This window comes from Penicillium manginii (genome assembly GCF_028828005.1).
Source record: "Penicillium manginii strain IBT 31320 chromosome Unknown utg000006l:1.0-4164085.0:1.0-4166146.0, whole genome shotgun sequence".
NCBI classification, from domain to species: Eukaryota; Fungi; Ascomycota; class Eurotiomycetes; order Eurotiales; family Aspergillaceae; genus Penicillium; species Penicillium manginii.
Window position 1 is genome coordinate 2,750,943 of NW_026643107.1, and position 26,613 is coordinate 2,777,555.

General features: G+C 50.0%; 10 protein-coding genes across 10 annotated transcripts; 5 read left to right on the plus strand and 5 right to left on the minus strand.

The window, feature by feature from the left end:
- Nucleotides 1-248: 248 nt before the first annotated feature.
- On the plus strand, nt 249-3,630 carry N7533_009402 (nucleoporin Nup84/Nup107 family protein; the record flags this gene model as incomplete). Its single annotated transcript, XM_057106052.1, has 5 exons — nt 249-311; nt 364-637; nt 690-3,024; nt 3,080-3,210; nt 3,281-3,630. 5 exons carry the CDS (start codon nt 249-251, stop codon nt 3,628-3,630), a joined length of 3,153 nt encoding a protein of 1,050 aa, XP_056957501.1.
- Nucleotides 3,631-4,070: 440 nt separating this feature from the next.
- On the minus strand, nt 4,071-5,216 carry N7533_009403 (putative urea hydro-lyase/cyanamide hydratase; the record flags this gene model as incomplete). Its single annotated transcript, XM_057106053.1, has 2 exons — nt 4,071-4,279; nt 4,676-5,216. The coding sequence occupies 2 exons, from the start codon at nt 5,214-5,216 to the stop codon at nt 4,071-4,073; spliced, it is 750 nt and encodes a 249-aa protein (XP_056957502.1).
- A 1,691-nt stretch (nt 5,217-6,907) lies between these two features.
- On the plus strand, nt 6,908-11,261 carry pmcA (putative P-type calcium ATPase; the record flags this gene model as incomplete). Its single annotated transcript, XM_057106054.1, has 2 exons — nt 6,908-10,290; nt 10,343-11,261. The coding sequence occupies 2 exons, from the start codon at nt 6,908-6,910 to the stop codon at nt 11,259-11,261; spliced, it is 4,302 nt and encodes a 1,433-aa protein (XP_056957503.1).
- Nucleotides 11,262-11,958: 697 nt separating this feature from the next.
- N7533_009405 (uncharacterized protein) lies at nt 11,959-13,435 on the plus strand (the record flags this gene model as incomplete). The annotated part of the gene is made up of 3 exons (XM_057106055.1): nt 11,959-12,147; nt 12,229-12,806; nt 12,829-13,435. The coding sequence occupies 3 exons, from the start codon at nt 11,959-11,961 to the stop codon at nt 13,433-13,435; spliced, it is 1,374 nt and encodes a 457-aa protein (XP_056957504.1).
- Nucleotides 13,436-13,754: 319 nt separating this feature from the next.
- N7533_009406 (uncharacterized protein) lies at nt 13,755-14,459 on the minus strand (the record flags this gene model as incomplete). The annotated part of the gene is made up of 1 exon (XM_057106056.1): nt 13,755-14,459. One exon carries the CDS (start codon nt 14,457-14,459, stop codon nt 13,755-13,757), a length of 705 nt encoding a protein of 234 aa, XP_056957505.1.
- Nucleotides 14,460-17,286: 2,827 nt separating this feature from the next.
- N7533_009407 (purine-cytosine permease family protein) lies at nt 17,287-19,000 on the plus strand (the record flags this gene model as incomplete). The annotated part of the gene is made up of 4 exons (XM_057106057.1): nt 17,287-17,712; nt 17,765-17,988; nt 18,039-18,801; nt 18,866-19,000. Coding segments are annotated over 4 exons (1,548 nt in total), but the record flags the coding sequence as incomplete, so codon positions are not given.
- A 663-nt stretch (nt 19,001-19,663) lies between these two features.
- On the plus strand, nt 19,664-21,061 carry N7533_009408 (uncharacterized protein; the record flags this gene model as incomplete). Its single annotated transcript, XM_057106058.1, has 3 exons — nt 19,664-19,960; nt 20,025-20,611; nt 20,662-21,061. The coding sequence occupies 3 exons, from the start codon at nt 19,664-19,666 to the stop codon at nt 21,059-21,061; spliced, it is 1,284 nt and encodes a 427-aa protein (XP_056957507.1).
- Nucleotides 21,062-21,523: 462 nt separating this feature from the next.
- Nucleotides 21,524-23,340, minus strand: N7533_009409 (beta-tubulin; the record flags this gene model as incomplete). Its single annotated transcript, XM_057106059.1, has 7 exons — nt 21,524-22,255; nt 22,375-22,776; nt 22,847-22,901; nt 22,961-23,002; nt 23,071-23,096; nt 23,200-23,223; nt 23,329-23,340. The coding sequence occupies 7 exons, from the start codon at nt 23,338-23,340 to the stop codon at nt 21,524-21,526; spliced, it is 1,293 nt and encodes a 430-aa protein (XP_056957508.1).
- A 352-nt stretch (nt 23,341-23,692) lies between these two features.
- Nucleotides 23,693-25,176, minus strand: N7533_009410 (U2 snRNP complex subunit CUS2; the record flags this gene model as incomplete). The annotated part of the gene is made up of 5 exons (XM_057106060.1): nt 23,693-24,061; nt 24,137-24,245; nt 24,306-24,703; nt 24,766-24,873; nt 25,000-25,176. The coding sequence occupies 5 exons, from the start codon at nt 25,174-25,176 to the stop codon at nt 23,693-23,695; spliced, it is 1,161 nt and encodes a 386-aa protein (XP_056957509.1).
- Nucleotides 25,177-25,716: 540 nt separating this feature from the next.
- Nucleotides 25,717-26,376, minus strand: N7533_009411 (uncharacterized protein; the record flags this gene model as incomplete). The annotated part of the gene is made up of 1 exon (XM_057106061.1): nt 25,717-26,376. The coding sequence occupies one exon, from the start codon at nt 26,374-26,376 to the stop codon at nt 25,717-25,719; it is 660 nt and encodes a 219-aa protein (XP_056957510.1).
- Nucleotides 26,377-26,613: the final 237 nt, after the last annotated feature.

A 26,613-nucleotide genomic window follows, 5' to 3' on the forward strand; every position in this document is an offset into this window, starting at 1 on the left:
GGAGACCTCATGGGCCTGAACAGATATTGAAAACTTCCGTTCCGAGACTCTAATGAAAGCCTAATGACATTTGTGGAAAAGAAAAGAATGGGGGACGGCGGAAATTCTTTAAATACCTGGTCCCGTGCCGACCACACTAACCGCTTTGGGCCCAAGTAACCAACGCGCCCAAAATCAAAAGAGACAAACATCATTTCCCTCTCTGCTCTTGCATCAACTCCTCCACTACGGCTAGGGTATTGTTCGCCATGGCACCACTTACTAGATCCGCAAGAACGGCGGCTTCAGGTGGTCCGACTCTGCGATCAGAGGTTCGTATTCCCTTTGTTTCTTGTCTTTTCTATTTTACAACTGACTGACAAGAATTGCTCTCTAAAGACCGCTCAACCACTCCGCAAGGAACCAGAAATTATCAGCATTGACGAAGACGAAGAGGATGAATCCATGGAGGATGAAGGATCTTACGAAGATGAGGAAGAGCTAGAGAACGATGAGGACCAAGAGGATGACAACGAGGATGATGAAATGGACGAGGCCGGCCGCTTCTATGGCGACGGAGCGGCGGATTCTGGATCCGCCTTCCCTGTATTGGAACCAAACCTCAAATCTGTCATGGGGATGTCCAACAGGTCTCAAGGTCTGTAGAGCTTCCATTGATTATGCCTTGCCATAGCTCATCCGTTCTCCAGGTTCGCCTCAGCTGTTTACCGCTGCCGGCGCGCAAGAAGCATTCGACCCCCTTCGCCGCACCGCCGATCGCGTCACAAAGCAAATCGAGGCATTCGCCAAGGAACTCGACCAATTCAAACAGAAAAACTCTAGTGATGAGTTCCAGAACATCCAAGCCGCATACGAACTCGTCGACAAATACCAAAAGCTCACGAAAAATGCCATCCAAGAGACCGAAAAGCAACAAAAGCTCAAACGCGCGAAGAATTTCCGGTCGAGCGGTAGCGAGGACCCCAAGGCGGAGGAAGAATTGCGACGTCTCCAGCTGGAACTTGATACTTGGCACCTTCTTCTGAACCTGATCAGTATCGACGACCCGGATAGTCGAGCCAGCTACCAAGAAGGACGCCAAACCGCTTTCCAGAATTTGCATCGCTACTCATCCGATCGTGAAATTTGGGAGCAATTTTTGAACTCCGATCAATACGCTCTCGAGTGCGTTGTGGCTATGAAATGGCTCGAGAAGACTTCGAAGACGAGCGACAATGAGCTTGAGTTTCTTATCACCGATATGGAGGCACAGGCGGAACGTGGCCAAGGCCTGTGGGCCCATGGATGGCTCTTCACTAAAGAAGCTATCAAAGGACACAAGCGATTGCGCGCTTGGCCCCAGCCACTGGAACCCAATGATACGGCACATGCGATGTTGAAAACCGATGATCAAAAGCCTCTTGTTACCCAGCTGGACCCCGATGCGCTCCTCCGGCAAAAACACAGCCTACAGGCACAGGACGAGTTCTACGAGCGGGCTACATGGATGACCTGTTGGAAGATGCTTCGACAGGGCGAGAATTGGACTAAAATCCGCGAATGGGCCCAAAGCCGCCTTGAAAACTGGAGGGCTATTAGCCTTTGCGGTTCGAGTGTTGATGCAAACAGCACCAAGACTCGTACTCCAGTCGACGATGGATTGACACGCCTGATGAATGCACGCGCACAAGACTCCTGGCGCGCTGCTTGCTCTGCTTTGGCGCGCAATACCAACGCTGGCGATTTCGAGCGTGCTGTCTACGGCTTGCTGTGTGGCGAGAGTGACTCAGTCGTCAAAGTCTGCAGTAGCTGGGATGACTACCTCTACGTGTACTTCAACCGCATCGTTCTCTCGCGCTACCAGGGATTCTGCAAGCAGTTTCAACGAAAGTTGAGCCACTCTCCTAACAGCACAGTCGTCTTCACGCCCGAGCCAGCTGGACACGCTGATCTACAGAAGTTCTTCCAGTACTTGCGAGGCAACGAGCGAGTTGGTAGCGAGGCACGAAACCCGTTCCGCAATCTTCAAGCAGCCATTCTCAGCAAGGGATATGATTCATTCTTCTCCCTTTTGGCCCAAGCGGTTTCGCAAGTCAGCCTCAACATACACGGGGCGGCATCTATCATTCCAATGATTCCGCACTCCCAGGTGGATGATGCGTACCTCATTGCTGCAGAGGATGAGGAGGCTGTTAAGATCGCGACTCACGTTTATCTTGTCGCACGATCTCTCGGCTACTCTCGCGCCGATAATAACGAGACCGCGTCTGTTGTTGTCACTGGATTTATCGCTAACCTGGAAGCGAGAGGCCTTTTTGACCTTATCCCCCTATACGCGTCTCTTCTGCCGGAAAATATGTGTCACGGCGTCTTCGCGAAGATCTTGGTTGATATCGTGAACCCGAAGCAGAGAAAGGATCAAGTTCGCCTGAATCAAAAGTACGGCATCGATATCACCGCCGTTCTGGACGTGCAATGGAATTGGTTAAGCAGTGACGTTTCTTTGATCGAGCATTCGCCCGGTCTCACTGGCTACTCCAGAGTGGTGCGCCGGCAGGATGGCTCGCGACATCTCGTTCAGCCCAAGAAGGACTTGATTGGAACATCCATCGCAGACGAGGACGAACGTTTGATCCGCAGTCTTGAATGGCTTCGCTACGTGGGCGGCCAATGGGTCAAGATATGCAAGCTAGGAGCATGGCTCTACCGCAAATTCTTCGTTGCAGGCAAGCTATCAGCTGCTAGGGAGCTCAGTCATCGCATGCCATTGTCTGAGATCTCCCAGGAGACGTTTGGATTTGACATCCTTGAATTTCCTGCTCTAGATGTGGATCAATTCATTGCAGAGAAGAGTACACCTTCTAGCCCGAGCAAGTCCAGGAAGAACAGTGCCCATCGACGCAGCCTGTCTAGTAATAATGGTCTGGCGGTCAACAACCCTGCCAATGCCAATCAGCAATGTTCTCTCATGTTGAACTTCGAGAATCTTGCTCTTGGATTTGACAGCCTGGAGAACTTTGCCATTCTCTACGACCAGATTTCGAGGTAAGAGCGAATTCTACTAATTCACGTGGGTCACTCAAACTAACTTTGAAATTAGGACCAAACGTCGACGAGACTCCGGTACGGTGAAGGACCTGTTCGCCGAACTCAGGGACCATATCGGTTTCCTTGAGCAAAGTGTCGGTCAGATGGTGGAGGTGCCCGACTGGCCCGGTACGGCCGAGAATGGTGAGTGCTCCTTCACACCCGTGCATGGTAACAGGTCAAGAAACATTGTTTACTAATTTGTATCAAACAGCCGAGGAAGAAAAGGACTATGCACACATCCGTCGCACATATCTCCCCGAATTGATTCTGGACTACCACAACGCCGTGTACTACGCCAGCGGCACCCTTGAACAGCCAGAGCTACTTACCCAGTGCATGGTTGTGGCCACACTGGTTGCAAAAATCCCGCATTTGACGCGTAGCTTCACTGAGGCGCAGCGCATGGCTGAACTAATGGATGTCTTGGCCTTGGCGGGTAGAGCCATGATTATCACCGATCCGAAACATGATGCTGTTCAGGAAAGTGGCCAAACTCTTGCAGTGTGGAGGGTCAGTGTTCCAGAGGGCGACGACAATGCCATGTTACAGCATACCAAGTGATACGCGGCATGGTAGGCTGGGTAATGGGATTGATTGTGTAAATTAGCATGCGGCGGAGGACAAAGGGATACAATACAAACCACATGGAATATGGGACATGGGGGCGAAGATTTGCTTATTCAAGGTTTGAATGATGGCAGTGAGGAGATCTACAATGCACGGAGACCCTATCGGATCCTTGCATCTTTTTTCTCTTTCTCAATCAATGTAAATCATTCTGCAGTTCTCAATTATTAGCTCAGCCCCTCGTTTCACATCAATCTGAAGGATAACAACCACAACCACAGAAACAGGGAAACGGCCTGGTCCTCATCGGCCCCCCACGCCGCGTACAGACTGTCGTATGTAAGATTCCTAGTAACACATGCCCCCGGACGAATCGAAATAAGCCCCCTGGTCATTGTCACCCGGGAAACCACACACAACACCCTTGAGTACCCTTACTGGTACGGCTCCATGAGCTTATTTCCCAAAACTTTAGCCGGGAAGTCCTCCTCGCCTAGGGTCGTCGTATGCGCCCAAGGCTTCAGTCCATTTTCGCGATGGATTGTCGCGGCAAAGCATTGGCTCCAGTGGTATCGCGGGAAATGAGCAGACACATCCTCGATAGTGGCCGGATGGACAAGATCGGCGTACGCACCGGTGTTGTCTGTGACGCAAATTCCGAAGTTAGTGAAGGGTTCTGTACTCCGTACTCCGTATGGGACACCACTCCATAGTGTAGCTCCACCTGTCTACTCCGCCAAGGACAACGGGAAAAAAGAACAAGGGAAAAAGTCTAAAGTTCGAAGCAGATCCTACTGATGTTGATCGCGGGAAAGTCGGTCTGAAAGCCGCTTTTCCCGTCAATTATCTGTCCGAATTGATGCATCGTTGGTGCACCGTAAGTGGCGTCAATTTCCCACCCTTTCGTAGGTTTCAGGTAAAAGTACGGAGCAAAGGGGGGGTCAAACCCATAATTGAGAACGGCGCCAAAGCCAAAAAAAAAAGAGAAAGGGTTTTGAAGTGATGGTGAGAGGAGGGATTCTGCATATCCGACACGTACCGAAGATCGTCGCGAGCTGCAACAATTGTCCCACCGCAGTAATTTTGCCAACAGCGCACAGGTCCTGATGTCGGATGATCGCCTCCGCCACACTCTCCGCTTGTTCTCGCGTCGAAGCAGACTCAGAGCCGGACCCACCCCGTTGCAGAACATCAAGTGCCAGGAACCCGCCGTAGAATTCAAAGCTTAAGCGGGTCTGCGAAAGATTCTCGTCTGTGGTGCCGATGTCGTGGAGCACGCAAGCGAGGAAGTAAGTCTCGTCGGAAAAGTCCCAGTCTGCGGAGGAGGCGAAGCGGTACTTTTTGATCGCTTGGCCGAAATGATAGACACGGAGGGAGTGGTTGTATGTTGGCTCCGGGAGGTAAGTGCGGGCGTAGGTGTTGATGCGCTGAGCGAGGGGAGTAGTTGGGATGGGTGTTTCGGAGACGGGGATGGCGATGGGGGCTGTGTTTGGCTTGGGATAAGCCGGTGTGGAGGTTAGTAGAGTGGATGCTGAGGCAGGAACGGCTGTGAAGCCGAATTCTTGGATAAAGTCAGACATAGTGTTCAAGTTGGAGTTGGGGATTGCGTGATGTAAGAGTTGAGTATTCAAGGTGGTTCCAAAGATTGGTGGATAGAGAAGGATGCTCCTACTACCTAGGTAGTAACCACTGGCACTGGCAACTCTGAGATATCTGCAATTTATATACTGGACAAAGTCGATAAATGTGGAGATGAGTGTCACCATGACAGATATTTCTCCATGTGCGAGTATAAATTAAATTGCCTTCGAGTTATACAATCGACCATATAATTATCGTATACCTAGCTACATGCATAGTTAGTAGTACTGGTAGGAGTGCCTACCACCAAAGTAGAAATCTATACGACATACGACTTCAACTTGAAATTAGCATCGGATCGGAATGGTGTCAAGCTCTTAAGAACTAGTAGGGCCTGGGTTCGGAATATCTCTACCTAGATGCACGGCTAATATGTACTTAGTACTAAGTACTCACAATTGACTAGTACTAGTACATAATATGCATATATTCTCCGAGTGCAAAGCCACACTGTTCTGATTGGAAGCCAACCCGACGAAATAAAGCGCCCGCAGGCAAACGCGTCGAATGTGATAGGGGCTTGCTTAGCATGATTGTAATATGTACAGTCCTTTAGTCTCGTCGTTTGTAGCTACGGAGTACTGTGGTAGTCTATACTAGTACTACTAGTGGTAGAGTCAACATGTCATCGACTTGGTACTACTCCCACTTAGTACGGGGTTACTTCTACATACTTTCTCCTCGCCCAACTGATTTTCCCTTCAAACCCTTTCTCCTTCCAGACATTCCAAGACAAACCTTACGATTTTCCATCTTTGACCTGTTCAAAGTACAGGGAATATCCTGGATTCCCGGGTATTGAGGCCTAAATTGCCGTACTGGTGCCCTACTCTGCTGTTCAAGGTTCCCAACATCACCATTCACTACCACCACCACTACTAATATTCGATGGTACCAACCGCTGCACATAAAGTATTGGGGACGTCATCTCCACTCAACGGTCCAGCGCGCGCCAAATAATTTGTCTTCTATTGCCCCTTATTCGCCTCCCTTTGCCCTCCGGAGCCCCGGGCGGCCTTGGCACGCGAGGCAGTGCAAACACAGGAATTCGAAGCCGCAGCTGCATTTTCGCCTGTTTGCCACATCACTTCTGGTGGTGGCCGACCAAGAGAGGTGCCACGATTGCCCCATCTTCTTCTCTTTCAAATCAATTCCCCTCACAGCAGTCAAATCCCCCCCGAGGCCCAGTGTCTTTCGATCCGAGGCCACGTCCGTGAGTGACAAGTCGACCGCAAGACCGCGCTATCCACTGGGGCTGTGCATTGTGGAACCCTACCCCGAGCGGGATCCATACGAAAAGGAAAAACAATCGAGACCGGAGTGGATCTACGTCTGCAAAGGGGTCTGGTCTTGCTGCTGTCAATCTTGCGATCTTAGTGGCGCGTCTGGTTGCATGCGATTTGATTCCCTCCTTGAACGACCTTTCGACTCCTTCTCATCTCTGTCGAAAAGCCACCCCCAAAAAGAACCCCCGTCGGGCACGAAACTGCTGCATCTGCGATCCTGATTCGGCAACCAACCTGATCTACGAGAGTCGACTATTTTCCCTCCTCCCGTCAATGCAAACATCAGTGGTTGTGGATCTACCGCTCGCGTGAAATCGCGTTCGGTTTCATTTTGATCATACACCATGTCGAATACACGAGAGGATGACGAGCCTCTCCAGACCCCTACTACACCCTTGCGGAGAGAGCGGGCTCCCACGATCACTATCGACACCTCCGCCGTGAACTCGCCAAATAACGGCCAACCGCCCGTCCAATTCCTTTCCGGTTCCGAGCAAGCCTCGACGGAAAATCTTAATAATAATAATAATGGAGAATCGCCCAGCGCCAGGTGGGCAGGTCATGACGACACTGTGTCCCCTACAGATCGAAGGTCCACAGCATCGATTCGTTCAAATGCTTCTTCAGAAGCTCGAGATCGAGACCCCGAAAACCGACCTACTTCGCCTCACAATATCTCATCCCCAAAGGCCAAGCAGTCAGAATCACATTCCAACTTCTTGTCTGTCCCAGGCACGCGCTCACGGGGGAACTCCCTTGAATCGGAAGATGCCGTCAGCCAAACTTCCAGTATATATGGCGGCGATACATATGTCCCTAGCCAGTCTCACCACTCGCATTCCCAATCCGACTTGACCAAGCACACCAATATCGATGAAGAGGACGCTTTAACCCCGGACCCCGGCCGGGAAGCCGAGTTTGAAGTCGAAAACAATCGGTTTGCCTTTTCCCCGGGCCAACTCAATAAGCTTCTGAATCCGAAGAGCTTCTCTGCTTTCCGTGCACTGGGGGGACTGCGAGGTCTCGAAAAGGGGCTGCGGACGGATATCCAAAGTGGTCTCAGCACCGACGAGGCTGCGTTGGATGGGGCTGTGGGATTTGAAGATGCCGTTGGCTCGGGGTCTTTACCTAAAACAGCTTCCCCAGTTGGACAGCCACCTGTAACGCCTACAGAAACGAAGACTGACACTGATGCAAACCAAGAGTTTTCAGATCGGAAGCGAGTCTATGGCAATAACCAGCTCCCAGAGAGAAAGTTAAAGACCATCTGGGAATTGGCCTGGATAGCTTTCAATGACAAGGTGCTCATCCTGCTGACGATTGCCGCCATCGTCTCTCTGGCTGTTGGTATCCCCCAGTCAATTCACCCAGCTGATCCAGACGAGCCGGGCGTGGAATGGGTGGAAGGCCTCGCTATTCTAATCGCCATCATCATTGTTGTGACTGTTGGCGCCTCGAATGATTGGCAAAAGGAACGGCAATTTGCAAAGCTTAACAAGAAGAAAAGAAACCGACTCATCAAGGTGATGAGATCCGGCAAAACTGTGGAGATATCCATTCATGAAATTCTTGTTGGCGATGTGATGTACGTGGAAGCTGGCGATCTAATACCCGTGGATGGTATCCTCATCGATGGCCACGGTATCAAGTGCGATGAATCCTCCGCTACTGGTGAATCCGACCTTCTTCGAAAGACCCCTGGTGAAGACGTTTATCGAGCTATCGAACAGCAACAGGACCTCAAAAAGATGGACCCCTTCATCGTTTCCGGCGCTAAGGTCTCAGAAGGTGTCGGAACCTTCCTGGTCACCGCCACTGGTGTGCACTCTACTCACGGCCGAACTATGATGTCTCTTCAAGAAGAAGGCGAGACAACCCCGTTGCAGACGAAGCTTAACAAACTTGCCGAGTACATTGCTAAATTGGGTCTCGCCTCTGGTCTACTTCTTTTTGTGGTTCTTTTTATCAAGTTCCTAGCGGGACTGAGTAAGATCGAGGGTGGTGCGGATGCCAAGGGCCAAGCTTTCCTGCAGATCTTTATTGTGGCTGTCACCATCGTCGTTGTGGCGGTGCCTGAAGGTCTACCATTAGCGGTCACGCTCGCCCTGGCCTTCGCCACGACAAGAATGATCAAAGACAATAACCTCGTTCGCTTCCTCAAGGCCTGTGAAACCATGGGAAATGCCACAACAATTTGTTCCGACAAGACAGGTACCCTCACAGAAAATAGGATGAGTGCTGTTGCTGCCACATTGGGAACTTCATCGCGATTTGGAGACAAGGGACCTGCTGCTGCTGAATCAGGAGATGTTTCTGCATCGGAGTTCGTGTCTACTCTTTCGCCGTCTGTCAAGGACCTTCTACTCAAATCAATCACCCTCAATTCTACCGCCTTCGAGGGTGAGCAGGATGGAGTGAAGACTTTTATCGGCTCTAAGACTGAAACTGCCCTGCTCTCATTCGCCCGCGAGCACCTTGGAATGGGTCCTGTCAGCGAAGAGCGAGCAAATTCGAAGATTGTGCAAATGTATCCTTTCGACTCAGGCCGCAAATGTATGGCTGTCGTGTTTCAGCTTGAAAATGGGAAATACCGGATGGTGGTCAAGGGTGCGGCGGAAATCTTGATGGCGAAATCCACAAAGATCGTGCGCGATCCTACTGTCGCTCTCGAGGCTTCACCGCTGTCTGAAGAAAACCGCTCCACTCTGGATAATATCATCGTCAACTATGCGTCGCGTTCTTTGCGATGTATCGGTCTTCTCTATCGAGACTTCGATCAATGGCCGCCCCATGGAGTATCAACCTCAGGCTCTCGGGATGGCGCTGATTTTGAAGAAATCTTCAAAGACATGTCTATTTTTGGTATCTTTGGTATTCAGGACCCTGTTCGGAAAGGAGTCGCTCAAGCTGTCAACACTTGCCAGCGCGCCGGCGTCTTTGTGCGTATGGTAACTGGTGACAACATCATGACTGCAAAGGCTATCGCCGAGGAGTGTGGTATCTATACTCCCGGTGGAATCGCCATTGAAGGCCCCGAGTTTCGGAAGCTGAGTACACGACAAATGAACCAGATTATTCCTAGGCTTCAAGTAATCGCTCGATCCAGCCCTGATGACAAGAAGCTTCTCGTGAACCAGCTCAAGAAACTTGGGGAGACGGTTGCTGTTACTGGTGACGGTACCAACGATGCTCAGGCGCTCAAGAATGCCGATGTTGGCTTCGCTATGGGTATTGCTGGCACTGAAGTAGCCAAGGAAGCATCGGACATCATTTTGATGGATGACAACTTTGCGTCCATTGTCAAGGCTATGGCGTGGGGTCGCACTGTTAGTGATGCTGTGAAAAAGTTCCTCCAGTTCCAAATCACTGTCAACATTACTGCTGTGGTCCTCACTTTTGTCTCCGCAGTTGCCAGTCCCACCAGATCCTCCGTGCTCAGTGCTGTCCAGCTGTTGTGGGTGAACCTGATTATGGATACTTTCGCTGCTCTTGCACTGGCAACCGATCCCCCATCACCGTATGTTCTCGATCGCAGGCCTGAATCTAAAGCGGATCCCTTGATTACTCTCACGATGTGGAAGATGATTGTTGGTCAATCAATCTATCAACTAGTCGTGACCTTCGTTTTGAATTTTGCCGGCAAACATATCTTCCCCTGGGATGAAGGTCATATGCAGACAGTAGTGTTCAACACTTTCGTCTTCATGCAGATCTTCAACCAGTACAAGTAAGTTTGACCTTCATCTTGGTATGGCCTTTCAATATACTAACTCTCGCAGCTCCCGTCGAATCGATAATAAGCTCAACATCATGGAAGGAATATGGCGCAACAAGTGGTTCATCGGTATTCAACTCATCATCGTTGGTGGTCAGGTTTTGATTATCTTCGTGGGAGGCCAGGCCTTCTCTGTCAAACGCCTTGACCAGGGCTCACAATGGGCTGTCAGCCTGGTCCTCGGTGCGATTTCGCTACCCATCGCAGTGATCATCCGCCTCATTCCCGATGAATTCGTCAGCAAATTCGTCCCACACTTCTGGCATAGCCGCAAGCAAGGTGGGCCGGAGCTTGTTGTGTCTGATGAAGACCGCCGCTATGAATGGAACCCCGCACTGGAGGAGATTCGTGACCAGTTGGCTTTCATCAAGTCTGTCCGAGGTGGTCGTATCCGCCACATCCGCCACAAGCTGCAACACCCTCAGGAGTTTTTGCCTAGATCTCGCAGTGGCTCGCGATCACGGGAATCCTCGGTCCCGGCAACCCCCAACGGCGAGTCCGGCAGCCCGCCCCCTCAGCCTCCGACTCCCGAGTCGCGATCCCGTCGCGGTACCCGATCTCGTTCCAACTCAACCTTCGGACCTGCAGCCGCAATGGCTGGAGTGATCGCCGGTAGTATCGCCGGATGGTCCCCTATTGATCACGGTCAAGATGAAACCAATTCCATCACTTTCCCGCCCACGGGCACTTCTGGTGGAACGGATCGCCAGCCTGGCATTGAAATCCACCCTGACACCTCGGCCGATGACCGCATCGTAGGCGAATACTCTCATGACCCCAGGAATCCACCCAGTCAGAACCCGGATTTGATTCCTTTCTTCGAGCACGCGCCTCCTTCAACCTCCGATCGAGCACCCTCTAGTCGAGGCCGTCGCTCTATGTCTCAACGTTCTCGATCAAGTCAGAGTCAGTCACGAGTCTGATCTCCGACTACATACACTACCACCTACGCCCATATCGACTCGGTGGCATTTCAATGCATTAAAACAATAAGCATTTTCACGAACGGCGTTTGTGTTTCCCCTCTTTTCTCTTATATCCCATGACCACTACCACTCGAGTCTCTCTTATTTTTTTCGTTTATTCCCCAACCTGTCGGGTACAATTCTCTTTTTGTAATACTTTTTGCTTGTGTTTTGGTCCATTGCTTTTTCTTGCTTCACTCATGGGAAATATTGTGGCGCGGCGCGTTTGACAAAAAAACCCCTAGACTTGATATGCTCCTCTCTTTTTGCCTGTCATATTTGCATTGCCGGGGCTGAATAGGACAGCTTCACTGTCGTTTTCGGCAAATTTTGGCGTATTCGGGCTGATAATGCCAAAGTGTCTGTTCCATATTTGATCAATTTCATTTCTGCATATCGATCAGTCATTATTTGAAAGTAGACCTCCATCATAGATCAAGAAATTAGAGATCTCGAGGGCAATAGGACTGGTGACGTTCAGGCTGAATTTTTACCCTACCTAAGGTAATCTTGTAAAGCGCCCCCCCCACATTTTCCCGGACCAGTCACGGTGTGACTTTCTCCGCCAAAGCCATAGTCATACTTCCCCAACCCACAACCTTCAGCACTCTTCATAATCTTTCACACCTCTTACAGATCATTCAGTGAACGAACAATGGCTACTGTATCTACTCTACCGACACAGGTCGAATTGCTCCAGCGATGGGGCGGCAAAGACATTGCGGACTTGCCCAAACCCGCCGCTGTGATTGACAGAGCAATTGTCCGCGGCCATTGCGAAAGAATGAACAATACCATCCGGACCCTGGGAGTCGAATTCAGAGCTCATGTCAAAACGCACAAAGTCAGTGTCCTTTACCCAGACGAAACAGCCCTTGCAGCAATGCAGAGAAAGCTAGAAAACAAAAAGCTAACCCCCACCTAGACTCTCGAAATCGCCCAATTGCAGCTGGATAAGGAGAGCAAAGCTCCAAAATTCATCGCTTCAACGATTTTGGAGATTGAGACCTTGACCCGGTTTCTCGCTGGCCTGAAACAAGCTGGTCGCAGCCCCAACATCCTGTATGGTATTCCCCTCGTGCCATCCCACATCACCCGGCTCGCGGAATTGGCCGCGGAGATCGGCGAGGACAGCGTCACCGTGATGATCGACCACCCAGACCAGATCCAGTACCTGAAGAAATTCTCCGCCAAGACAAACTTCCCAGTCTGCGTCTTTGTCAAGGTAGATACCGGATATCACCGCGCCGGTCTGCCACCAATCTCCCTGAACAAAAACGGGCTACTGGAAAAGCTCGCCGAAGCCGAAAAAGCAGGCCACGCAAAATTACTCGGCCTCTACTCCCACTCCAGTCTCAGCTATGCCGCGACGAACGCCGACGAGGCGATGAATTATCTCATCGGCGAGATCCAGGGTTGCAAGGCCGCTCTGAACAAGTGGCTTCCTCTCCTACCAAAGAACCGGGAACTGATTATCAGCGTCGGCGCAACACCTCAAGCTATGTCCTCGCATAATTTGGTACAGGGGGGACTTGTCTGCAAAGGCGGAGGAACTTCGCGCTCTACTGCGAGAGCCCAGCGCAGAGCAGAGCGAGGCGCAGGTGAAGATCGAGTTGCACGCGGGTAATTACCCCGTTCTGGATATGCAACAAGTCTCCACGCATGCTCGCAACGGCGCCGGTGGACTTGAGGAGGAGATAGCGATATCTATTGTCGCAGAGGTCTGCAGTGTCTACAATGACGGCGAGCGAGAGAAACCCGAGGCGCTTGTTGCGGCGGGGACACTGGCGTTGGGTCGTGAGCCTTGCGCGGCTTATCCCGGATGGGGTATTCTTTCGAACTGGAGACAGACTGGCAAGGCGGAGTCTGGTGCGTCGCGGTTGATGGTTGAGCGCATTAGCCAGGAGCATTCGATTATTTCTTGGGAAAAGGCTTCGCAGGAGAGTATTCCGTTACAGGTTGGACAGGTTGTTAAGATCTACCCTAACCACTCTTGCGTGACGGGTGCGTTCTATGGGTTCTATTTCGTTATAGACTCATCCTTGGATGAGCCTTCTAGAGTGGTTGATATCTGGGTTCGTGGTCGGGGTGGTGGGGTTACGGATCCCCTAACCTTAACTAGATTCCAGTGAACTGTTGGATTAATAGATTGATAGAAAGATTTCGTGTTTAGATTTCTTGGAATAGAGATAATGAGATTAAGTGATTCTGCTCGCTGTCCATAGTTTCATGGGTATCGTCCCTTCTCTGATATTCTCTCGTCGGATTCCAAGCCCAAGGTACTGAAGCGAAGTCTTCAATTCCCCCATTGTAGAGTCTAATGCGCCGTATCCGTCGCGACGAAGGTAAAAAAGCGACACGACTGGAAGGTTTCCCTCCCGTTTATTGCCCGTGGACGAGTGTGCATCTAAGATGCATAACCCTGACCGCGGTAGATTGCTAGATGCTCTGTTAGTTTGACAGCTCTTGTAGAAGGGTGGGTGTAGACGTACGGTCCAGCTCGGCAACATAGAACACCAGCGGTGTCTTTGAGCTTTGCAGCATATTCTGCTCTTCGATCATAGCTGATATCCAACGATCGGGATCGGTAACATCATTGGCCTCCTGTGGTCGTGATTGAGATCCAGGCTCCACGTGCCAGAGACTGAGGTCGTGGGTAGAGGGATCGTAGCCGCAGAATTGCACCAACTTATCCACGAACAGCTCATAACTTAAATGTCTCTCATCAACGGTACCGTCACGGTAGAGGGCACGCTTATTCGTCACGAAGTAGGAGAGAGGAATGTGTTTTGATCTTCCGCCATCCGGGGCGACGAAGATGATCTTCTCCTGGTGAAGCATGCGGGTCGCCATATCCTTGTAGTACTTCCAGACCCGGAACGTGCTTCTCTTGCAAAGCTGGGCAATCCTGGAAAGAGAATCAAGGCATTCCTTGGGATCTCGAAGCATGAGGGCTTGAACTTGAGAAGGCATTTGTTGTTTGTGGAGGAGTATGCCTGGCTGCAGGATTTCTCGAACCCCGCGCCGATTGATGCGCATAGTCAACAACTTTGTTTCCTCCATCACTTTGAAAAGAGAGAGAATTATGGAGTCACGGACGCGGCTGTGGTAAATTCCCAGGAGCTCCCAGAGTCTTTCTTCTTTTGCGTCGTTCATGGTGGTAAAAGAATGAGGCGTGGAGGCGGGTATGGTGAGACATTGGGGAAAGGAAAGAGGGTGAGATCATTTTGAGTGGATGAAATAGAGCATCAGCTTCGTTAATGGACCCAGAAAAGGAAATTAGAGCTACCAGGTGCCTTCAGGGCAAGTGAACTACATGAGAAGGGTTGCGGGGCAGCCAACAGAAATCGAGGTTAGTCTCTAGCAGGGCAAGGGAACAAACACGGCAAAGACCGAGAAGAGATTAAATGAAAGGAATCAAACACTCAGCTGTCCATATTGAGCCCCGTTCAAGTCGTCATTATTGCTAGAAGGTTGAATTTGGTGGGACAATATCGAAACAGTGACTGAGAACACAAGATGGTTAGGATGAACGGGAAAATTGCTAGATATATGGGATAAACAAGGACTTCGGCATCTAATTATGGATGACAAAAGATGATCAAAATATACCTTTAGAACTGTTTTCAGGACTGAAAGCATACTAGTACTAGTATATGAGTTGTTTTAATGAAGGCTTTAACTTAGTCGGATGTGGCCTTTGGAGCTAATTACTAACCTAAATGAACAGACTGTTGACAGTCCTCAATACTACCCCCCAGGTGGATTCCCGCAGCTTTAAGCATTTAGATTCAAGGTTTGAAACCACGGAACTCGCCTCATGCCTAGGTAATCATGTATATGACAATCCAAAGACCTCATATTTGTGTACTAATATTCAAATTGGTTCATATATGAGCCAAATTTCGGCACTCTATCAAAACTTATACAGAATCGGAACCAACATTCACTATATATTTGGCAGTGTTTCTGAAACTTGCTTCTCGGGCAAGCTATTGCAAGATACGGACACGTCAAATATTGAATCGATATGAATAAATCTCCCTCTGATTATATACGGGGATCGATCCTTTCGTGATACAAACCTACTCGGGCCGCTTGTGTAAATACTACTACTACTACTACTACTACTACTACTACTACTACTACTACTACTACTACTACTACTACTACTACTACTACTACTACTACTACTAGTTTGTACTATTACTATTTACTGCCGTGTTCTCAGCAAAATAACTGTCAGTTACTAGTGGTATTATACTCCATTGAAATTCTCAAATTCTACGTTCAAAGTACCTACTACACACCTACTTTGTGTGGCTCACTGAAAGGTAATTTATTCTGATTTTTCAAGTGGAGTCTGGCTGATAGGGATATTTCCAGCACACAAATGACCCCCAACAAGGTAGGTAGATGGATGTCAAAAACCAGGCACCGGAAGGCTGGCTAATGGACTCAGGGATAACTGATAATGATATGCGGTTGATCATCCGGTAGATCAAATCGGCATCGGTGCAAGTAACGGCCGCGTGTCGCCGAGCATGCAGGAACAGCAGAACTTGCTTCGTCCGACCCTATGCATAACAGGAGAACATGTGGGGCAGGGAAGGAGTTTCGGAAAGCTTGTCTCCGGTTTCTTGTCATGGCTCTTTGAATGAAGTGTTCGTACTACGTAATAAAATCAGCCTTCAGGATTCTCGCTATCCATGCTGGAACAGGATTGATGACCTCCTGCCAGTTCCAGTCATTCTAGGTGGCATGCCCAAGAGGCCATGCATAAAACTGCACTCAGGCAAGAAAGCTAAAAATATGGATGAAAATAAACCATCATTCACATCAAATGAGTTCAAAGTTTAGATTCGATTAATAAAGTGTAAATATCAGCGTGACCGGGTCTGCGGGACCGAATGGTGAAGAGCCGAATGAGCTTTACCTTTTCTAGCTAGCTGCCTGATGCCATGCGTATAACCTCAAGTAAAAAGCTAGCTTTCTCCGATGTCTATATTCATCCCTTCATACGTGTCTTTGCACAGGTCATTTGGAACGAATCATTGGCGGGGGAAGGAGGAGAGACTATGAGCAGAACCCAACATTTCCTCGTCGCCTCGTTGGTTGGAAAGAAAGAGCTCCAGCAGATCAGCCGTAGCTCCTGTTTCCCCCACATCTGATCACCGTATAAAAGATGGGAGGAGCTCTTCTCCTTGCGTGGGCCACATTCCAGTGTGAGCATTTTCGGAGGTTTAGAGTATGCTGACCCACCCACTATAGGTAACGAAGCGGTGATCATGCAAAGCAGGGTCGCCTTAGCTACGAAACACCTCCTCCGATGGCTCCCGTCAGAAGGGTCTATCCCTCGCTATTTGGTATCATCATGATAACATCATGAGGTGGACTTCAAAGACCGATACAATGTCATAATTAACCTTTGACGGGAGTTGGAGGTCCCACTTCACGCAGATAGATCGACTATGATATCAAGAGCTTCTTTGCTCCACATCGGGGATCCACGGCAATGTTCCTGAGTGCATGTTTTGGTTGAGCGGGGGAGGAAGTCGACGTGTTTATTGGTTCAGGTTGCGGATGAGCTACCCAAAGAAGTCTGAGTCCTTGTTTGCTCAGGAATGTCTAGCAAAGTGGTGAGGTGCGGGTGTTACACCCAGCCCCGACACAGGGTGATGTCAGGTCCTACGCCGTAACAGGGGTGTGCACTAGGTACTAAGGTTAGTTCTCCTATATCTATCATGCCGGAGCTACCATCATCCTCGAGTTCGATTATTCTCCATTCCCGCCAATCTTTTCGGACCAGGCCTAAGAACGGCTATCAATCAACGTGGAGGGCATTTCTCTACCTAAGAATTGAGGTTATCTACCTCTGTCTCGTACAATAGCTTGTGCTGAAGGCACCTTGATCATCAACTATCATCGCCATTACCGTCATTAAACTGTACCGAGCTTCAGACATCTACTACTCCCGCCCAAGAACAATCCAAGAATGAAGCCCGAAGATATTGAAAAGGCGCATGGATCACCCTCCCTGCACAGCGTGAGCCCATTCGAAATTTATAACGACTCCTCGAGCGCAATAAATGCCGGAATCGACACCAAGCCGCAATCGAGATATCGCAGATGGATCCAAGGCCTCAAGAATGTCGAATCACAAGGCATTGAGCGCGTACTCCCCGAGGAGCGTGAGGAAATGACAGCATCTTCAACCCTGCACATGTTGCTCATGTGGTTCAGCATGGCACTGGCCACGAATAACATCATTGTCGGGTCGATGGGAACAATGGTACTGGGTCTCAGCTTCAAGGATGCAGCTTTGTGCGCTGTGTTTGGAAATCTGGTGGGAGCTTCGACAATCGGGTATATGAGCACATGGGGACCGCGGAGTGGAAACAGAACCCTGGTCAGTCTCGGGAACACAATGCATCTGCTGTATATGCTAATCCATCTGATAGATCGTTTCTCGCTATTTCATGGGATACTACCCCAGCAAAGTCTGCTGCATTCTTAATGTTTTCACCAACCTCGGATATAGTATGGTGAACTGCGTTGTCGGAGGCCAAATCCTGTCCAAGGTGACCGGCGGCCATCTCTCAGTTCTGATTGGAATTGTCGTTGTGGCGTTTTCAAGCTGGGTAATGGCAATGTTTGGAATGCGCATCTTCCAGATCTATGAGCGGTAAGCAGCCCACAAACAGTTATTGTTCCCACTGATCTGACAAAATACAGAGTTGCATGGCTTCCCCAATTGATGGTCTTGTGTGTCATGGTAGGATCTGCTGGCCCGCATTTCGACTTCAGCACTCGCACGGAGAGCTCTACGGCCGTTCTAAATGCTAAACGCATCTCGTTTTTCTCCCTGTGTCTTTCAGTTGGTCTCTCTTGGGCTCCCCTAGCCGCCGATTATTACGTTTATTACCCGTCTCATGTCAAGCGCTGGAGAACTTTTGCTGTGACTGTTCTTGGATGTGGACAAGCAATGGTGATCACTCTGGTACTGGGAGTTGGCTTGGGGACAATGGTGGCAAGCTCCCCGACATATGCTCTCAAGTATGGAACTGACCCTGGCGGCCTGCTGATGACGGCATATGATTCTCTCGGAGGATTTGGCAAATTTTGCGCCGTGATCAATGTGCTCGCCCTGATTGCCAGCAACACCCCCGGCTCATATTCCATGGGTATGAACTTTCAAATGCTCGGCGGGTTTTTTCAAAGAGTCCCACGACCGATCTTCACCACGCTCAGCACAGTCATTTATACCGCCTGTGCGATGGGCGGCCACAACTCCCTGTATGAGATATTCAAGGGCTTCTTGCCATTGATCGGGTATTGGGTTATCATATGGTTCATGATTGTGCTGGAAGAAGATGTGATATTTCGCAGGAAAAGCGGTTATGACTGGACTGCATGGAATAACCCCCAGAAGCTACCCAAGGGTATCGCTGCAGCTATCAGTTTCTTGATCGGATGGGCTGGAGCGATCCTCGGCATGGTAAGTTTCTCTAGTCTTGGCCCTATAGGCAATCGATCGAAAACTAATACGAATAACTCTTTAGAACCAATCATATTACAGTGGTATCATCGCCCAGCTCACGAATGGGTCGGATCTCGGGATCTGGATGGGAGCCGGATTTACAGTGCTGGCGTATCCTCCACTGAGGATGCTCGAATTATCGCTGTATGGCCGGTAGAAGAATGTTCAAGTCCAATTTGGCCTTCGGATGGCCGGATGTACTACTAGTACGATCGCATATGAAACCGACAACCCCGGTCCGCGGCATAGTGTAGTGATGATACCCCGCGATTTGGGCCGGTAAAGTTTGGAGTAAATATCTATCTCGCATGTTATTGGAGAGCAAAGAAATGGGGGCGGTATTATCATGTAAAAAGAAACAGAATATAAGGATGGTGGAGACGATGCACATGGCCCTAGGATAGACAATAAAACTTGAAAGCAAGTCCAAAGAAAATTATGCAGGCACTATCATGAGACCAAAGCCCTTTGTGCATCCATACCTACTTGGTACATAACCCTAGGCTGCAGATGGGGTCATGCGAATGGTGCTATCCACGATAGGTTAGCCATTGTATGACCAGATCCCTCATCCAGTGAAACAACTTACTATACCCTCCTAGACCCACAATAACTATTTTAGCGGCAAGCCCCGAGCCGAGCTAGACGATCTTGTCGGGGGGCCGAGCAATCAGAAGTAGTTAATTTCGTTACTGGAGGTTGATGCATTGCTCTAGCATATAAAAGGCGGCGTGGCGTACCCGACTGCGGTCGACTTTAAAAAGGGGATCTCTTCAACTTTCGACCTTTCCTAAGCTTACTAGCAGTAGGTATCGTCACCATGGACAACGATACCTTCCTCGTCGTTCAGCCGGTGACAGATATCGCTCGTGCAATTTTGGATTCATCCCCGCGTCAATGGATCCCTTACGCCTTACCCCTCTTGCTGGGATACCCTCTCATCGCTCGGATGCTGCGATATCGCCGCCTGCGACAGCTTCACCGGGACTACCCTTATAAAACCCGCGCAGACATGGCCAAAATGACCGATGAGCACGCCTTCCAGATCCAAAAGGCCGTCGCACAGCTCGAGTTTCCATTCATCTTCATCAAGTCGCTGCAGTTCGCTCTATTCAGAGTAAATCATACCCCCGCTATACACCCAACGACTTAGCGTCAATCAATACTGACTTTGTATGCAGACCTATGGCATTCCGACCATCTCACGACTCCTCACCAAGACTAGCCAGTTTTCTAACCCGGAGACTTCGCTCAAGCGCTACACAGACACTAGTGCCCTGGTGCAGGAAATGGTAGGGAACAGCCCAACCTCGCAGCGCGCATATATCTCCCTGGCCCGCACGCGCTTTCTGCACAGCGGATATCGTGCCTCGGGCAAAATTCTCGACGACGACATGCTGTATACGCTCGCGCTCTTCGCTCTAGAGCCCATCCGCTTCATCAACACGTACGAATGGCGTACCCTGAGCGATCTCGAGCGTTGTGCCATCGGTACTTTCTGGAAGAGTGCTGGCGATGCGCTGGATATTAGCTATTCGGCGTTACCATCGGGCGCGACGGGATTCCAGGACGGTCTGCAGTGGCTCGAGGAGATCGCTGCCTGGAGCGCCGCCTACGAAGAGAAATGTATGGTTCCTGATCAGAAGAACCGCGAGACGGCGGATCAGACTACGGCTGTTATTGTGTATATGCTCCCGAAGATTCTTCACCCTGTCGGACTGCAATTTGTCTCTTTTATGATGGATGATCGGCTACGGAAGGCCATGCTGTAAGTTTGGAGCTTATTATCAGCAAGGCTGTGACTGACTTGAATCCCAGATACGATGCTCCTGCCCCTTTCTTCTCCGCTCTCTTTTCGAGTGCTTTGACAATCCGAAAATGGACACTTCGTTATCTGATTCCTCCAAGACCGTACTCCTTGCGCTATGCATCTTTCACCGAAGAGCCGGACCAGAATGGCCGTTTCTACCTGACTAAGTGGGAGGCTGCCCCTTATTATGTCAAACCAACTTTCTGGAACCGCTGGGGGCCCGAGGCTTGGCTGACATGGGCACTGGGTCATCCTGTTCCCGGAGACCAGGGCGACAAATATTACCCATCCGGCTATGACATCCAGGATGTCGGGCCTAAGTACTTCGAAGGAAAGGGGAGGAAGCAGCTGGATGAAGCCATGGCGGAAATGAAAGAATTCAGAACGGGAAAGTGTCCCTTTCACTGAATGGTTCGCTGATCAGTGGTTGGCAATGCATGGTTGCAGTTTTGGTGCCTTTCATATGGGAGAATGTTTGCGTTATAAGCGGAGCTGTTTCAAAGTATTTCTACTTGATAACGCCAATTTTACGTCGAGAGAAGGCAGTTGAGCCAATATAAGTCAAAGGAAAAGTTTTCAATATGGACAAGTCTTTTATCTTGCTGGTCAACTAGGACCAAAGTAAAATCATTTCGTCAATTGCTTTTCCAGTATGTGCTTGCTATTCTGGCCCGGTAGTCTGTAACCACCAAGAACCGACAGACAGGAAAAATAGAGACAGAATAAAGGGTAAATTAGGAGCGCTCAAACAAAATACTTGGGTTCGCGGCCGAGGCCCGAGAAGGCCGGCCTGAAGGATAGAGAATGTAGGCTTAACAAGGGTATTACTGCGAGCAAATCTCAAAGCCGGTGATCAGTGGGAGACTGAATTTACATCTCCTCATCGAGACCAGCCTCCTCAGCGAGGTACTCCTCCTCTCCCTCGGAGATGGAGGCCTCCTGGTACTGCTGGTACTCGGAGACAAGATCGTTCATGTTGCTCTCAGCCTCAGTGAACTCCATCTCGTCCATACCCTCACCAGTGTACCAGTGCAAGAAAGCCTTGCGGCGGAACATGGCGCTGAACTGGTCGCCGATACGCTTGAACAGCTCCTGGATGGAGGTGCTGTTACCAACGAAGGTGGAGGACATGCGCAGGCCACGGGGAGGAACGGAGCACAGGGCGGTCTGGACGTTGTTGGGGATCCACTCAACGAAGTAGCTCTGGTTCTTGGTCTGTATGCTGCGCATCTGGTCCTCGACCTCCTTCATGGAGACCTTACCGCGGAACAGGGCGGAGCAGGTGAGGTAACGGCCGTTACGGAAGTCGGAGGCGGCCATCATGTTCTTGGGGTCGAACATCTGCTGGGTCAGCTCGGGAACGCTAACCTGGCGGTAGGCATTGGCGTTACGGCTGGTCAGGGGAGCGAAGCCGACCATGAAGAAGTGAAGACGAGGGAAAGGAACCATGTTGACAGCCAGCTTGCGGAGATCGGAGTTGAGCTGACCGGGGAAACGGAGGGAGGTGGTGACACCGGACATGACGGCGGAGACCAGGTGGTTCAGGTCACCGTAGGAGGGCTGGCTCAGCTTGAGGGTACGCATGCAGATATCGTACAGAGCCTAGAAGAGTGGTTTGTGAGTTTCCAGTCGTCATCCACCAATTTCAGGCGTAATATTTGCATACCTCGTTATCGATACAGAAGGTCTCGTCGGAGTGCTCAACCAGCTGGTGGACGGACAGGGTGGCGTTGTAAGGCTCGACAACGGTGTCGGAGACCTTTGGGGGAGGGGACAACGGAGAAGGTAGCCATCATACGGTCGGGGAACTCCTCACGGATCTTGGAGATCAGGAGCGTACCCATACCGGCACCGGTACCACCACCCAGGGAGTGGGTGATCTGGAAACCCTGGAGGCAGTCGGCAGCCTCGGCCTCACGGCGGACGACGTCGATGACCTGGTCGACGAGCTCGGCACCCTCGGTGTAGTGACCCTTAGCCCAGTTGTTACCAGCACCAGACTGACCGAAGACGAAGTTGTCGGGGCGGAAGAGCTTGCCGAAAGGACCGGCACGGACAGCGTCCATGGTACCGGGCTCCAGATCGACCAGAACGGCACGGGGAACATACTTGTCACCGGAAGCCTATTGAAGAGAAAAGAAGGGACCAGTCAGAATGAGAATCGTCAGTAGAATTGATGTCGAGATCTCTTACTTCGGTGAAGTAGACGTTCATGCGCTCCAGCTGGAGGTCGGAAGTACCGTTGTACCTGCCCAAAAATATCAGACCGCCATTCTCGAAAATCAAAAGGTTGTCTAAAGAACTCACTGTCCATCGCCATCAAGGCCGTGCTCACCGGCAATGGTTTGCCTGTAAAATTGGTTAGTATATTGCTTCGAGTGCCCAACAATTGATGATTCAAATTTTGCAGCACGTACCAGAAAGCGGCACCAATTTGGTTACCCTGTAACCCCACATATCATTTAGTTTTTGACTCGAGCCATCATATATCATTGTATCCTTTCAAAGGGAAAAGAAGGAGATGTGTTATTCGAAAGTGCACTTACACACTGGCCGGTCTGGAGGTGAACCTATATGTTGGGAAAAAGCTCAAGTTAGCAGGATGAACAAGTGGGGGGTCCGTTCAGGGGTAGGACAACAAAGACGCGTTGAATTTGGGGGGGAAGAGGACGTACAATCTCACGCATTGTGTATTGGGGGGGTGTTTGGTATCGGGAAAGAGGACTGGTGAAACAGTTGAAGAGGGCGACCTAAAGTCCAAGGAGATGGGAAAGGAGAAGAGATGGAGCGGTGTGTGTGCGTGGGGATCAACAACAACTTTGGCGCTTCAGGGGGGAGGGGGCAGGCCCGATTCGGCCTAGCTCTCCATCACGGGACCACGCCGCGTTCGCCCGGTGCGAACCAAAAAACCTGCCCAAAACAATTATGTAAGCCATATTACGGAACTATACGAAAAATTGGATTTGATTTTGATACTCCGTTTACTCGGGTTGTGTTGTACAGATTGATTCATGATCACAATACTATCCTACATCCATCCTACTTAGCAACGTTCTCCACTCCCTTGGAACTCTCTAACCAGGTTCCAAACTCGTCCAACCGTTGAGCCTCGTCTTCATCCTCGGCATCAATGCCCCGCTCCGCCATATCCTCGAGAGCAGCCCGTCGCTCATTGGTCTTCTTAAATTTCTCACGTCCCTCAGAGATGTAAGCTACCACCTGGATGCCGCCAAACCATCGACCATCCATACTCTTGACGCATTCCCGCGCAGATTCAGGTTCGGCGAATCGAACGCTCACCACACCTTCCGGCTCTTTGTCGTAGAGTACCACATTGGTCACTTCACCAATCTTGGAGCATTCCTCTCGGATGTCTTCCTTGATATCCAAGATTGCAGCAGTATCCTCCTACAGTAAAAATGTTAGTATGAATGTGAGTTTAAACTTGGGGGGTCCTGCCAAGAGACGTAGACATGTACGAACCTCCAATTCTTCCAAAGTAAACATGTGCTTTAAGATAACGATCTTCTCAAATCGCGAGTTCGTTTCGGGTAATGCTGAAGGCTCATCGTCGTCCCAATCAGCAAGTTTGCTATGATCGAGTTAGCAAATGAAAAGAGACCACCCAAAGCAACCGAAAAGAACTACATACCTATTCAACCTCTGAGTACGTTCAATGATCTTCTTTTTATCGCGCATATTTGTCTTCGGTGGAGCATCCTGTTGACTCTTAAATGAGAAGTCGGCGGCCTGTACTCTCATAGGACCAAGCGGCCCTTGCTGCCCGAGGCGAAAGTCCGTCTCGTCCAGCATCTGAATCGCCAAATTGACCGATTCCGGCCGGAAGTACACTACCAGTACCTCGCCCTTGAATTTTCCGTCATCATCGTTGTACATCTTGATCCGCGGGCGACCACTGTCGATTTCCTCGGCGATGACTCCGCATTTTGAAAAGACATCCCGAATCTCGTCAAGCTCGACTTCGAGTGGGATGGAGGTGACGTATACCGCCGTGTTAACGCGCTGCTTCTTGGGCTTCTGCGAATTGGGCTATAATGAGGAGAGTCCGAGGTTAGCGCTGGCCTTGAGGAACTGCGTGCAAGGCAACTTACATCGTCTTGATGCTTCCGCTTCTTTCGATCGCGAGGGTTTATTTCCTCATCCTCTACTCCTTCGACTTTATATGCTTCTTGTTGCTGGCGCAGGAGTTCCTCATCGACCTAAAGACAAGAAAGGATTAGCATCTATGCGCTAGAAATATAGAGACCCTGATGTCTGCCCTTGTCGCAACTTGCGCTCCGCGATAGGAACGGAGCAGCGCGCAGCCAGTGGTGTGCCAGACATACCGATTGAACCCATCGCTTGATGGCATTGTCGTATACAAACTCTTGTCCGTCATCGGTTTCGAGTATGTATTTATTGTCGAGCTTGGAGAAGGAGATGCGTGGGTCGCGATCGAATTCGGACGGGTCGGTAGGAAAGTTGCGCGCGGACCCGGCGTTGTCGGGGCTCGGCGAAGGCATTGTGATTGATGAGATTGATGTGATCAAGAGATGGCCGTAACTAGTGATGAGTCGAAAGTGGAATGCTGGTGGGCGATAGTGTGGGAATTTGCAATGAAGCTCGGAGCTTCCACGATGGGGCGGTTCCATTTGTGAGTGGCCGTCGCCCGTCATCATCTGATTGGTCATCCATGCCATACACTTGTGGGCACTGCATTAGTTGCCATTTCATTCTAGGAGACATTTTATCCTCTCGGTGGCTGCTCTAAATTTCTTTTTTTTGTTGAGAAACTGAACCAAAGATAAGAGGGATTATACTATGCTAATTAGCTCAACACTGTATCGCTACATCTCGGGAAAACTGATGCATTGGCCTAGTGGGAGCTAAGTATTCTACTTCTACTAGTTACAACTAGGAATACTACTAGTACGTAAATCATGTCTTGAATAGTAGAAAAATAATGTATACCATGCATGCCCAGCTTCTCTCTAGCGCTCTATCCATGTATCCATCTAATGAAACCATCTATTCTCCATCCGACCTAGGTGTTCCTCTCGTTTCTATTTAATTTTTCCAATATCAAACCTCAGGTGGTGCCCCTCCGAATCTCGCCAAAAGACAATGCGCTCAATACGCCGAGTTCCTCGCTCAAATGCGCCCAGAACGAAATATGCAACCACTTTGCCGATACGACTACCGAGAATGGCATCAGACTCGAGCTCGTTCAAGGTGAGGCTACCTAAATGTGGCACCGCCGGATGATTAGGAAGTATAAACTTTTCAAGACAGCCCTTTGTCTCGTAGTTAACGACCATTTTGACGACGATATACTGAAGTTCATCAAGGGCAAAGTATTTCTCGTAGAGTGCCTTCGCGACCTCGGAAATTGGCGGCAACTCGTAATAGGAGTCGGCAGGCTTGCGCATTACCGCGATGGCCAGATAATTGTGTTCTGCATATCCTGCAAATCGCATGTCTTTATGAGCCCAGTTGAAGGCTTGATATAGCTGCCCTTCGGGACCCTCGCTAGGATCAAAAAGAGCTTTCGGCCCCTTGGCTCGATGGCATGCCGGGGCGTTCATCTCGTAGGTGTCCATTAGATCTGAAAGGGGCATCGTGGCTCGGGAGATATAACAGCCTGGTTCATTGGGATTCTCGATCCATCGTCGTCGTTGAGCTCCCTCCTTTTCAAAACTGGCGTAATCTTTATCCGAAATCATACTGAAAGTAAAATAATCAATTGTATTAGACTGAAAAGACATATTGTGGAAGATGATTTCCTCAATGTGAGAGAGCTTGGTCTATTTAAGTACGAGATACATCTACAAGAATTAACTAAAGTTCGTTCTACTACAGCCAACATTGGTGGTAGTAGAGCTCAATACAAGCCACGAGGCGAACGTGGGACCTTTGATCTTAGAGACCAGAACAAAGCACGGCGAGACAGCTTACGACGA